The sequence below is a fragment of the Belonocnema kinseyi genome, chromosome 1 (genome assembly GCF_010883055.1).
Source record: "Belonocnema kinseyi isolate 2016_QV_RU_SX_M_011 chromosome 1, B_treatae_v1, whole genome shotgun sequence".
NCBI lineage: Eukaryota > Metazoa > Arthropoda > Insecta > Hymenoptera > Cynipidae > Belonocnema > Belonocnema kinseyi.
The window spans coordinates 124,243,276-124,257,509 of record NC_046657.1 but is presented as its reverse complement, the minus strand read 5'-3'; the positions used below and the strand labels follow the sequence as shown (position 1 = coordinate 124,257,509).

Below are 14,234 nucleotides of genomic sequence, written 5' to 3'. Positions count from 1 at the left end.
GCACCATATATCTAGTCGGGAGTGGTGCTGACTGAAAACAGATGATTTGGAGCGATTCGCGCGCCATATGTTGGTCATTCTAAGGACTTATTGAACTACCCTAGTAATTTTATTAAAATTTTCCGTTTTCAATTAAATCTACAAAATTCTTAAGATTCTTTTTGGACTTTCAAATATTGTATTAAATATTTAATAATAAAAAAGTAACGGGAAGGTAACGCGTTACTTTTTTCAGTAATGGTAACGGTAACGCATTATTTTTTTTAAGTAACTGTAACACGTGACAAATTTTTAGATAGCAACGGCAACGTTAACGCGTTATTTTCAGACAATACGCTTTTAAACGCTGGATGCAGTTTAATAATAAATTCATTCTTTTCCGCAGTATGTAAACGTTGGCAAATAAAAGGCCTCGAATCGTGGAGAAGGTTTTGCAAGCTAAGCATCAGTAACTCAAACGAAACCTGCAATGAGAAGTGGTGGTACTCTGCAAATGCAAAACAGCTTGAACATGTACTTTACCGATGTGGAGTCTATTTAGATCACATCGATGTTCACTTGAACTTCTCTCGCGATGATGCGCTTTTCATCATCGACCAAATGTGTCCAAATCTTCGGTCAATCACCCTGTGTGATGTGGAAAATTTTGAACCATTCGCGTACTATTCTTTGATATCTGGGTTTCGAAAACTGACTGATATAGAAATAAACAGCTACAACTCTAGTGGAAATAATTTCTTACAAATATTTGACTCGAGGAGAAAACTGAGAGCTATAAGACTTGATTTGCGAAGCTTCAAAATTCGGACTCTGTGGCCTTACTCGGAATCTATCCAAGAACTTTATCTGAGCGTTACTAAGATTTCTTACACTGATCTTGTGAAGGTAAGGAATTCAAGGAACAATTGTAACTTTGGGAATCATTTTGATGACAGGAAAATCAACCTGTGACTTTAAGAGTCAAAACTTGCGAAAAAATCGTTTTAAGTCGTTTAAATTGTGCAGGATATAAGTGAACTGCAATTAAGTAAAACAAATTTTGGTTCGATAGGTGTTTTTGAAATTTCAGCATCATATTTAACTTGTCAACCATTTTTTAAAAATTTTCTCTACTTTACCGAAGTTTGAATCCGATCGGAGAAGCTTGGTTTTATAGGCAGGGTCACTTAAGAAATATTGCCTCTTATGCTTAGTGTGCTAAATCGCATTCTTCCATATCTAATTTTGGTATTGCTTTCTGTTTTTAGGCTCTTAGAGAGTTCAAGAATCTGAAAAAACTTTTTCTCCGTTTTATTTGGATAGATAATATTCTACGGGAACTTGTATATCTAAACAATTTAAAGGATCTAAGGTTACCGCAGTGCAATATACATAAAACAAAAATACAGGAAGCAAAATGTATTTCAAAACTAGAAAATTTGGAGTGGCTAGATCTCACAAATACATCTGAATGGTTCACGGACGTGACAATGCTCGTTAATTTGAGAGCTTTACGCCTTCAACATAACTCTTACGTCACGGATTTGTATATCTTGGATTTGACAGAACATTGCAGACATTTGACCTACTTGAACATTAGCGGTGAGTATACAAATATCAGAATTACATCATTTTGCAAAGGTAACGAGATTTTTCATGCAAAATATATGCAAATACTTTTATTGAAAATAAGAAAATCTTATACAAAGAAATAGAAACTGAGAAACAGACTCAACTCTGCAGAGCCAACCTTTACAGGAAGGGCAAATAAAAATGTTCCGTTCGCATGTTGTAGCCAAGCTAACTTAGCAATTAAATAGGAAAGCTAAGTTTGCAAATAAACGAATTCTGATAACGCCACGTGAATGAGGAATTTATAAACTATGCAAAACCATTAAAATCTGAAAATCGATTTTTTCAGCATTATGTCCCCTTTCTCCTAGGGCGTCACATACTTAGAAAAAAATATTTCATCTATACTATACAAGGTAAAGTCACCAGTTAGTGACACCTTTATTTTTCAACAGTACAAGATTTAGCCTTTCGCTGTTGTATATGATTTAGTCCGCATTGCTTGTGAATATTTATTGATTTTTTGTGTGCTTCACGCGAGTGAATTGGTTAGTGACACCTGTACACCTTTTAATGACCGTGCTTTTCCCCTGTCACTAACAGGTCCAAAGAGGCGTTTGGAGCCGGTCAGTGACAGAAACGCGTGATAGTGCTTAAAATTGTTAATGGTTGTTTTTGATGAAGTAAATGAGTAGTAGTTCCGTTACTGTTAAGAAACGGAAACTACTACTAATTCAAAACCCCAGTATTTTGTATTACAGTTTGTAATGTAATTCAGGCTTCCATAACTTTCGAAATAAGCAATTAAAAATTTTTTTATGTTTTTAACACTTCTACGTGTTTACTAAATTTCTTACAAAATGAAGTTAGCCTAATTCTCATCAATAGCGGAAAAATGGACTGAAGCTTATTTGTGGTAAGATAGCAGACGCTTTCTTAACGGTAACGGAACAATAGCCTAATATTCGTAAAACCCATTGAAATAGTAAGTAATATGATGTGAAGAGCACAAAATTTTGTCAACCGATTACAAGCTTAAATTCTAGCAGACGATTTTTTAATAGAGTATCATTTAAAGTGTCTTTTCTAACGAATTGGCATATTACTTTAGGACCAGAGTCAATACCGTATCAAACAGAGGCAGTTCTTATTTGATATACGCGCATGGTTATACTCCCGGACACCCTAACGTCCAAGCGATTCACTGACGCACAACTTAGCAACACACTTTTCAAATATTTTTGCGATATGAATGACCATCAAAGTTGAAGACAAGTTGAAGAAAACATTAAAGTTGATGGCAATAACATTTTTCACTCCAAACACGACTGATTCTTCTTGAAATACATTTTCCTCGATCCTGTCACTATAGTGACAGGCAAATTATAATCTGCCCCTTTACGAATTCTCGGACCGGTTAATATTATTGCTCGTAATGAATCATTATATAAACCTATGCCCTCCAGACACCTTCACACCGATAGACAAATTCGCCAACTGAAATTTAACACCTTATTTTGTACGATATTTGTTTTTTAAAAAATGCACCCACTCACTTATGTTTGCTGAACGCACTCCCTATTTATAGAAGAGCCTCTTTATAGAAGTGAAGAGGCGCGCGTCTGATGGCAGCACCGAGTTTTTAATTATTTTTATACACAGCTTTGAAAATTATTTCCCGGGCATTTATATGCAATTTCATATTGAAGCATACTACTTTTCATGAAGCCTTCATTTAAATTTTAATTTAAATTAAAAATTTTCAATAAATAAAGAAATTCATCCAGTGTGTCACTAACTGGTCGCGTGCCACTTAAGATTTTATAAAGACTTTCTATTAGAGCAGTGATGGGGAAACGCGGATATATCGCTGATTTAACCCTCAGATGCCTGCGGAAATCCACCGATTTTAATAAAACCTTTTGCACTGTGTTCCTAAATATGTGTAGTAAAAAGTTTTTTAAAACAGCCTGTTCGCTAATTTAAAAATTAATTTTTCTAATTTCCAAAAATCGATTAAAATCTTGAATAACTTCAATAAGTTAAGTCCTAGTGCAACAAAAACACTGTGTATGTATATTGGGGTTGCTCATTGTGAATTTAAGATAAACAAATTCAAAATAGAGGATTAAATGTTTTTATCATTTATAAACTTTTTTAAAGAGAAAAAATTATTAATATTAGGCTTGCATATTTCTTCAGGCATATGAAATGATTAAAAATTAATGTTGACATGCGTTGATGGGTGAGAACATCCGTAAATCGTGGAAAACATATGGCTTCTGATTGGTCCGGTTTAAATCTTTTGTATCTCAAAAACTAGAGCTTTAACAGATTTTTATAAAAGGAATTATCGATTTTTTTTAGTTTTATACAGCCATATAAGTCCGGACACTTGAGTCTGGGACACCCTGTATAGAAAAAATTTAGTTTTTACGAAGATATTAGCAAAATAATGTAAAATTGGACCGAATCCCACGCATTTGGTCCATTGTTTTACCCTCAGCAGTCAACGAAGTGGAGTTAGTTGATGGTGGAAGTGAAAATACGTAATTAGGTCTTTTCACTTCAACCACTAACTAACTTCATTTCGTCAAGAGCTGCGGGGAATAAAACAATGGGCCACATGCATGGAATTCGATCCATTTTTGCCCTATTTTGCTAATATCTTCGTAAAAATGATTTTTTTTTCTATATAAGTGTGTTTGGAAATAAGTTTTTATTTTGGGCCACGTGACCAAAGCTGGACCTCAATTTTTCTTTCCCCACTTACCTCTAAACGAAATAAGGTATTGCTCTGAAATTTTCGGAAATAAGAGAGAAGGCAATCAAGTGAATGGCTGTGCTCTGTTCCTGTGGAAGTTAAAAAAAAAAATTTCGAAGAAAATGAAACTGGAAGCTATATCGGTACTTTTCTTTCCCAACTTACGTTCACACAGAATGAGATATCGTGTTAAAAATTTGGTACGCTAAATAGAGGGCATGCAGGAATGTGTCTCTGGTCCTAAATAATTAGAATTATAAAAAAGTTTTTTTTATTACTATTTTGGAGAAACACCGACCGTGCTGCAAAATCCTGCAAGCAATTTTCAATGTTCTCAATGGGCTAGTTATGAGGTTTATGTTTATGAAAGTGGGACAAAACAACAAAAATCGCCCACGAACATTATGCACAAATAATACAAAAACTAATGTTTGCACTTGAAATGCAAATAAACAAATTTGGTCTAACATACCAAAGATATTGACATACGTATGAGTTTTGTCAGAGCAGCACTATCGCAGCGAGTCGACAACTTCGAACTTCTACGGGTCTGTGGATAATACAGATTGCATGATTACCGACAGATAAAGATACAAGTAAAACTTCGGCCGTAAAGCCTAAATGCGTCGGTCGACATTTTTAGTTTTCATCAATAAACTTTTGTCTTACTCAAACTCTGTGCCTTGTCACAAATGGTCCTTTAATATTTATTAATATTTTCCGTGTTATTTAAACTTTTATTTTTCAATACGGTGAAAAAATATTGATCTCGGGACTGCCTTGATCAGCTCGTACACTCGTTACATGGCCTTGATAAAATAATAAAATGACAATAATTATTATTTATCGCGAAGATTTAACATAAAAAAATTTTTGTCCTATGCATTTGGTCCATTTCCCCCCTCTGATCACTCAACGAAGTGAAGTTAGCTGGTAGTTGAATTGAGTACTCTACATGGACATAGGAAACAAGGCACTAGGCATACCATTGCGGGTGTGATGCAATGAGGGGGGAGGTCTGCCACCTTTTGATGTCCCGCGACAAACATGGCAGCGCCCACATGTTTATATTTTCATGCACAGTTTATCGGCAAAAATGCTCGTGCCTATGTCCATCTAACAATACATCATACTCTGTCAGTAACGTCGAGATCTATAAGGCCATACCACTCGGTGGACTGCAAAGAGTGCAAAGCATTATTTACATAGGAGTTTGACTATAATTATTTTTTGTAGACGAATTTAAGTGAAAAATAATGATAGGGCTTTGCTTCTCAGTTTTCTTTATTTAATTTTAGCAATTGGGGAGTTTGAGATTTGGAGTATCCATCAAGAAAAAATATAATGTGCCGTGATTGAGGTTAGGTTGCATTGTTGGGATAGTTGGCGGTCAAAATTTTTGAATTTTGGTAGTCCGTGAAAGTGTGTTTTTCAAAGATTTCAAGACATTATTTTTGCACTTTGAAAAAACAAAATTATCAAAGACTTTGATCCTTCTTAGAAATCCTTTAAGACTTCTTAAAAATCCTTAAACTTCCCCGACTTTTTTTTTAATATCTTCAAATTGTTTGCAATAATTTCAAATCTTTCGAAGTATCTCGAAATTGACTAAAATTAATTTTAATCACGTAAAATCTTTAAAATATTCTTAAATTTCTTTAAATCTCTTCACAATCCTTAAAATCTTTGAATTTTTGCAAATAACTTAAAATCTTTTCAAATAAATTTTAAATTAATTGCTTAACATTCTTTAAAGTCACTAAAACTCATAGAAATATTTTTAAATCCTTTAAAAATAAACTTTAAAATCCCGTCAAGTCCCTAGTTATTCTTTAAAATCACTTGAATTCTTAGAAATCTCTTAAGATTTCTTGAACATCCTTAAAGTCCCCCAAATTTTGTTGAACTCCCTTCTACTTCTCCGAACGAATTTCAAATATTGTAAAATTGACTAAAATTAGTTCAAATATTTTAAATCCAAAATTCTATAAATTTTCGTAGGCTCCTTAAAATCTCTTAAAAATCTTTAAATCAATCAATTTCTTAAAAATCCTTAAATCAATCAATTTCAAAAATCCTTAAATCAATCAATCAATTAGTAAGTTTTTTTTTTCAAAAAAGTTTTGATTTTGCTGACGTGTGTATATTTCGAGGTTATATGTGTTACAATTCTCCCGAGCGTTACTTCCAGACTACACAATATTTTTGGCCGAAAACTTTGGACTTACAAATAAACATATTAACTAATCTCCTGGAGCTAACCTTGTTTGCAGGCAATGAAAAAAGTTTATTTCATAAATAATTTCCAAATTATCGGAAAGGCAGACATGAAAAACGACGTAACCTCAAAAGAATGCCTAACATTTTTATTTAGTACAATAAATTTTTTTTGTTATTATCCCTCAAAAAGGAGTCCGGGGACGTCCGTTGTGATATTTTATAACATCTCCGAATTCAGTTTTTAAATATTTTCATTTTTGTGGAAAAAAGCCGGGGGAACTGTACCCTATTGATCACATGACCAAGTATCACATGCCCTTAAATAGTTATTAAAAAATAAAAACTATTTTTTAAATACACTTATATAGAAAAGATTAGATTTTACGAAGATATTATAGCAAAATGAGGGAAAAATGGACCGAATCCCATGTATTTGGTCCATTTGTTTTCCCCTCAACACTCAACTGAATGAAGTTAGCTGATGGTTGAAGTGAAAATACCTAATTATCGAATGCGAATTCGGATTCCAACTCAACAATTGGGTTCCCTCTGCCACATTTAACCGCATATTCTAATTTAGTTTTCATGCCCAAAGTATTAACATTTTTTAAAATGACTGTGAACAAAGCCAAAACAGCAGAGACTGTAAAATATATAAAATGTTATTCCTAAAAAAATTTATGTTTTAAACAATATATTAGTGAAATAAGATAAAAATATATTCTTATCATAAATAAATAAGGTTTACATACACATTTCTTCGCAGACCTCCCTCCATATTAGCACATTATTATGACCTTTTTTAACAGAAAAAAAAGGAAATGAAAATAATAAACAATGGGCACTAATATTTGGCAGCAAATCAAATTTCGAACTTATTTCTAACGTTAACAATTGCCAGCATGACTATACTGTACTTTTAAAGGTTCAACTTACAACTAAGTTAAGTTATTAATTTATTAAGTTAAATTATTCAAATTTTAAAGTTTTCAGTTTGCAAAGAACAGTGTAAACTGTTGAGCAATTGAAATTGTCACGTGACCAGATTCCTATCCTACCGCCACTTTTTTTATTTCCCAACGTAAATTCACACGAATGGCCACATCGAGTTGAAAGTTTGGGATGCTAAACAAGAAGCACTAAGAATGGTGGGTCTGGTCCTAAATTTGTATAATTATGAAAAAAGTTTTTTCTTGTAAATATTTTTTGTTGTTGCTTTTTTTATAATTATTAAAGTTTAGGACCAGACCCACCTTTCTTAGTGTTTCTTATTTATTATCCCAAATTTTCAACTCGATGTGGCGCATCATGTGAAAATAAGTTAAGAAATAAGAATGGTGGTGGTAAGGTAGGAATCTGGTCACGTGGCCCACTCGTCACATGGCCTTAAAACAAAATCCATACAAAATTAAAGTAAAATATAAATAAATGTATCATTTCTTTTACATACAATTCATATACAATTTTGATTTATTAAAAAAGAATGCTTTTGGATCTACAAGTTTTTGAAACTCCGCTCAATTTGAACTTTCCTGAAAAAGTTTTTAATAAGTTGACAGTCAATAAATTGAGATACTGAGACAAGGAAGAAAAATCAAAGTGGGAATTACACAGTGGTCATAATAATTTCTCAGCAACCACCTACCTAAGTACTTATAGCTGTAAAAAAACTATTTTCGATCAAAGTGAACTATATTTAGTCGTTCTTAACGCCTCAATTATGTTACTTAAATTTATCAAATATTAAACTTTTTCAAAAGAGTTACAGGAGCAAAATTATTCATTTTTTTTAATTTCGGAATTTTTAACTGCATACTGAGAAAATTCCTCTACTGAAAGTTTAACAACGTTTAGTGGTTGCAGGTTTCTACAGGGTATATTCAAAGAAAATATTAATACATATACTGCCTGATTGGTGACTCGCTTCCCTGACATGTTAAAAAAAAAAGTCATTAAACCGATAAAACTTATATCATTTTACAATGTATCCTAGAAATTGCGACAATCGTTGCTTCTTGAGATGCGTCACGAATTATGGTAATTTGTATTTCCAGAGATATATTGACAATATTTTGCGTAACAATTAAGTAGATTTTAAATATATTTTATTAATCATTAAATATTTTATTATTCATAATTTAATATTGCCCGCTTTTCATATAACACTATCCTTTTGGTTAACTCTACCCGGCTTTTATCAAATCGCTGTTAACACTGCCCGCTTTCTTATCAAATATTTGAGATCCTCTAAACCCAAAAAATAGGTTTTTACGAATTGTCCGTACGTACATGCGTACACACACACACACACACATATAATTAAAAATTTGTCATAAGGACAACCGCAGGATTTCGCCGGGAGCGGGTGCTAATCTGAAAAATTGCACCCACTTCCAGCGAAATCGCGGTAAAATTTCAGCCACAACCACGTCTCACAACCGTGAGATAGGTGGTTATATATATGGATTGATGTGTGTACGGATCTGTATCTTTACGACTTTTTTCGATAAAAAGAAAATTAAAAGTTATATTATTTTCAAAATAAAAAAACGATAATTAACATTTTAAGCCAAACAACGCACTATATGAAAAAAGTCAGAATAACAAAAACATGGCTTTGTGAAAGCGCAACAAGATTATCATAAGAACTTTTTAATGTTTCTTAAAAAATCGAAAATTTTCATTTTGATTGCACAAGAAATAATGGAAAACAAAAAAATACATTTTTCCGTCAAACTATGAAAAATACCAAAAAAGATTTATTTACCAAAATTATGCACACAAACAAGATCTACAATTACTTTTTTGCAGAATCACGTAGTTTTTGTTCTCTTCATATAAAACAACATCAAAAGTAAAAAAAATGAAATTTTTGAACAAACTATACAGGCTACGAAAACAAAAATAATTAGAAAAAATTTGTTCACCCAAAAAATAGCTACAAATTTTTTATTAATTGTTTTTTGGTGAAACGCGTAGTTTTTGTTTTAATCGTAAAAAATTTAATTTTAGGCAAACGACACACTATTAGTCTGGGATCGAAGAACACTTGAGCATCCATTTTAGGTCCTGATGATTTGATGACTGATTTTTGTGCAGAATGTTCTCCTGATTCGGAATATATCCGGTGCACATAGTGAATTCCGGGTCATTTTGTTGTTATTTGACATTTTATGTGTTTAGATAAAAAATGCCATATCTTTGAAAATTATTGAAGTTTTGAAAATATTTTTCCATATTTATTTAAAGAAGTGTGATATGCACAAATTTTGTTAATAGTGTATGTTGATTTATTTGATTATTTTTCGAGAAAAACAATAAAATAGCGTTTTAATAAAAAACGATTTCTACAGTACATTTTTTATCATTTAATCATTTTTTTCTGGAATCATACAGAACTAACTAAGAAAATACAGTTGGTTTTGAATTTTTTTCAATTAGGCTATTAGTTTAGTTTTGACAAAATTCTAAATAAATACAAAGTTTTCACGTATGTGTGTACGAGTGTTCGTAAGAGCATTGGATGGACAGACAGCGTGGGGGGTTTCGGAGGCTGCAGATTTTCAATCTGAACCGCAACCTCACACAAGCACACGCTCGCAACATCCTACTTAATAGAATTTTCTAAACCAATAGCCTAATTAAAAAAATTTCAAAACAAATTATCTTTGTCTCAGCTAGTTCTATATGATTCCAGAAAAAATATTGTGAAATGATAAAAAATGTACTGTAGAAATGGCTTTTCATTAAAAAGCTATTTTATTGTTTTTCTCGAAAACCATCAATTAAATCAACATACACTATGAACAAAATTTGTGCATAGAATGTCAAATAACAACAAAACGACCCGGAATTCGCTATGTGCACCCGATATATTCGGAATCAGTAGCAAATTCTGGACAAGAATCAATCATCAAATCATCAGGACCTGAAATGGATGCTCACTCTCCTCTTCGGATCCCAGACTATATGGAAAAAATGAATGGACAAGTTGCTTATCCAAAAAAGAACTAAAAATTAGTAAATAATAATGTTTTGATAGGAAGTGCAGTTTTTGTTTTCACCATGAAAAATAACATTAAAAATAAAAAAATTAAACTTTTTGAAAAACGACACAAGGTCTAAAAAAAAAATAATAGACAAATTTTGTTCAGCCATAACATATCGTCGAATTTTTTAATAATAATTTATACATATGACAAGTAGATTTTCTTTTCTTCGTAAAAAATAAGTTTAAAGATGAAAAATAAATTTTTGGAAAAACGATAAGGGAGATGAAAAAAATGAGAATACAAAAAGTTGTTCAACCAAAAAAGATCTACAAATTTGTTATAAAGTCTTGTTATAAAATTATACTAAAAATTTTTTTTAAATTATTTATTCTAATGAAATATATGTATTGAAGTGATATGTCTTTCAGGGTGCTAAACATATTGTAGAAAAGTTCAAATTTCGGACAAAATCGAATCAAACACATTTTTTGATAATCTGCGTTTTAATTTTTTTAATTTAAATACTCATAACATTTCCATTTTTTTGCAAATAGGTAAGATACTTATCGTATTATAAATTTAAAGCACAACAAATTTTAATGAGAAGTAATTCTGTGACTTAGCATAGATTGCCTGCGTTATTTGAAATGAATCTGGTCAACAGAATCAATGTAGAACTTGGAAAAATTCCACAAACGTCAGTCAAGAAATTCCGAATCATAATATAATCTATGATCCATTGCCATAAATATCTTCATTCGAAACCAGCGTGGTATGAGCCAGCAACACCTCTTGAAATGTGAGCGTTATACAGTGTGTCATCGAACTAATTGTCCAGACTTATACGGCTGTATAAACAAACAAAAAATGAACCGAAACTTCGTTTGGAAAACATGTATTGAAGTTTTAATTTTTGAGTTATGAAATGATTAATCCGGATCAATCAGAACCGCCGCCAAAGCGGGGCCCTCTACAAAAATTATTAGATTAAAAACTGACTACTATCGGCGAGAAAACTATAAGCATCTGCCTTTGAAGCTTAACAACTCAGTCAAAAAAAAATGCTAGCGCAACAAAAAAATAGTCATTTAAAAGCTGAAAGTGTTGTACGTTAATGGGCTTGAAGACGTTTATGTAAAAAAAATTTTGTGCTTAGCAGACTGAAAAATGTAAAATAGAGTAAGGATTTTTGGGTACATTTGAGAACAGTCAAGTTTAGAGCATTATTTCTTATACAAGGGGCGATGGAAGAAATTTGAAAAAATTCATGAGTATGAGGAAAACTATTGTTAATCAGTTGCAGTTGAGAAATTTAAAAAATAATTCAAATTGTTACGTAAAAGTACAAAATGTACAACTATATTATCTTCAGTTCTAATACAGATTTTAAAGCGATTCAAACTGCAAACTGTAATTGATAGGCTCTGTATTTATTTTCAATCATTGCCATCCAAGCATTCAGAACTAGGGGCCGAAGAATCACCCGGAGGGATGTATTAGTCTTCTTTTTTGTGAAAATCGCGATATTTTTAGACATTTTTTTGTTGTTGGAAAACAAGTGACAGAAAGCAGGGGGGGGGGGGCGTTTTTTTTTACTGCCGACCGCTGGTGTCATTCTTCGGCCCCTAGTTCTATATGCTTGGATGGCAATGATTGAAAATAAATACAGAGCCTATCAATTACATTTTGCAGTTTGAATCGCTTTAAAATCTGTATTAGAACTGAAGATAATATAGTTGCAAATTTTGTACTTTTACGTAACAATTTGAATTATTTTTTAAGTTTCTCAACTGCAACTGGTTCACAACAGTTTTCCTCATACTCATGAATTTTTTCAAATTTTTTCCATCGCCCCTCGTATAAGAAATAATGCTCTAAACTTGACTGTTCTTAAATGTACCCAAAAATCCTTACTTTTTTTACATTTTTCAGTCTGCTAAGCACAAAATTTTTTTTACATAAACGTCTTTGAGCCCATTAACGTACAACACTTTCAGCTTTTAAATGACTGTTTTTTTGTTGCGCTAGCATTTTTTTTGACTGAGTTGTTAAGCTTCAAAGGCAGATGCCTATAGTTTTCTCACCGATAGTACGTTACATTTTTTTCTATTTTTTCGCTTTTTTAAAATCAACCCTTATTTTAAAAAGTTACACCCTGTAATGAAAAAAGCATTTAAAAAATGACTAGGTTAGATGTTTTGTGGTACTTTTAAAGCATAAGTGTATGCAGTATTTTTAAAGCATAAATAAGGAGCAAAATTATTCTACACCCCTAATTGTTACAAAAACAACCCCCGTATTTGTATCTGAATACAAACCTGCAGACTGGTGCCGAAAATTGTATAAATTAACTGTTGGGATTTTTGTACTCTTAATTTGTGTGCTCTTTCTTTATTTTCCAGTGCCATATCAATCGCTTTTGTAAAATTAACCCTTATATAAAAAATGTAACACCCTGTAATGAAAACACGAATTGAAAAAAGTGTTTATCTACATAGGTGGAACTTACTTACAAAATAGTAACATGGTACTTTTAAGCATAATTATTTCTCACCCCTAATCGTTACAAAAATAATCCCCGTAATGTAAAAGCTAAAATTTCAACATCTTTTATCAATATTATTTTTCAGTCTATGTATGTATATTCAAAAAATTAAATTTAACTTTTTCGATGCATCCTTTAATGTTTTCAAACAACATCCAGCACAACCATTATTAACGAGAAAACTCCATTTTTATATAAAGTACAATCCAAATTTTCACAACGATTGAAAGTTTTTTTAGCAGACTTTTTCGAAAATAATCTTTTCAAATATTTATTAAAACTATTTTTAAAGATAAGTTGAAATAATTTTAGAATCCTAAAAAGTACTCGTGTGATTAGGAATGATGGGGACCTACATGTATGTTATAAAATACATTTTGGCTTTTATCCGTGTAATAACCTGTGAGAAACATTTGCCCAAATCACATTCACAAAAAATTGCATTTCGTTCTGTACATAATTGTGATATAATACCAATCAAATTAAGACCAATTTCACGATAAGGACAGTTTTTTGGAGTTTCTAAAACTTGATCACTTAATACATTGAGTCGATAAAAAAATAAAGTGATCGATTTATCTGGATAATTTCGAAATTTGAAGATCTTTGATACTAGCAGAGTCGAAAACATTCCCACAGGCCTTCTCATAGAACTTAGTTATATTTCACATTAGGGGTGGTTTTCGGGGGTAGTTGGAACATGAATCCTTACCATGGTAACCCGCTGGAAAAATAAAAAACCGAACTACCGTAATAAAATCAAATTTTCACAAGTTCGAATCTTGAATATTTATTAGCAGAAGCACCACGACCCTGTATTTGAAGGAGATAATGAATCGGTGACTTGATATTATATGACAATTATGTACAGAACGGGATGCATTTTTTTGTTGACGTGATTTGGGCAAATGGCTCTCATAGGTTGCAATCCAGATAAAAGCCAAAATGTATTTTACAACATACTAGGCAGTCTGATAAGTCCCTGAAAAATGAAACACGGAAACGTTTTTTTGGCCAAAGTCGGTTTTATTTTTCAACATACTCTCCTTTTGGGTCGATGCAGCGAGTCCAACAATTTTCTAACTTTTTGATACCGTCCGAAAAGTACTCGATCGGAAGGTCTCCAAAATACGCCTCAGTTTCAGCTATGAGCTCCTCATTT

General features: G+C 32.0%; 1 protein-coding gene across 3 annotated transcripts in view; it reads left to right on the top strand.

Moving 5' to 3' along the window:
• LOC117172621 (F-box/LRR-repeat protein 7-like) overlaps window positions 1-14,234 on the top strand; it is a 38,905-nt gene that overhangs the window by 8,362 nt on the left and 16,309 nt on the right. For all 3 annotated transcript variants that reach the window (XM_033360739.1, XM_033360731.1, XM_033360722.1), the window contains 2 exons: window positions 386-885; window positions 1,248-1,581. In XM_033360739.1, the coding sequence (XP_033216630.1) occupies window positions 386-885; window positions 1,248-1,581 (834 nt within the window). The remainder of the gene's footprint in view (window positions 1-385; window positions 886-1,247; window positions 1,582-14,234) is intronic.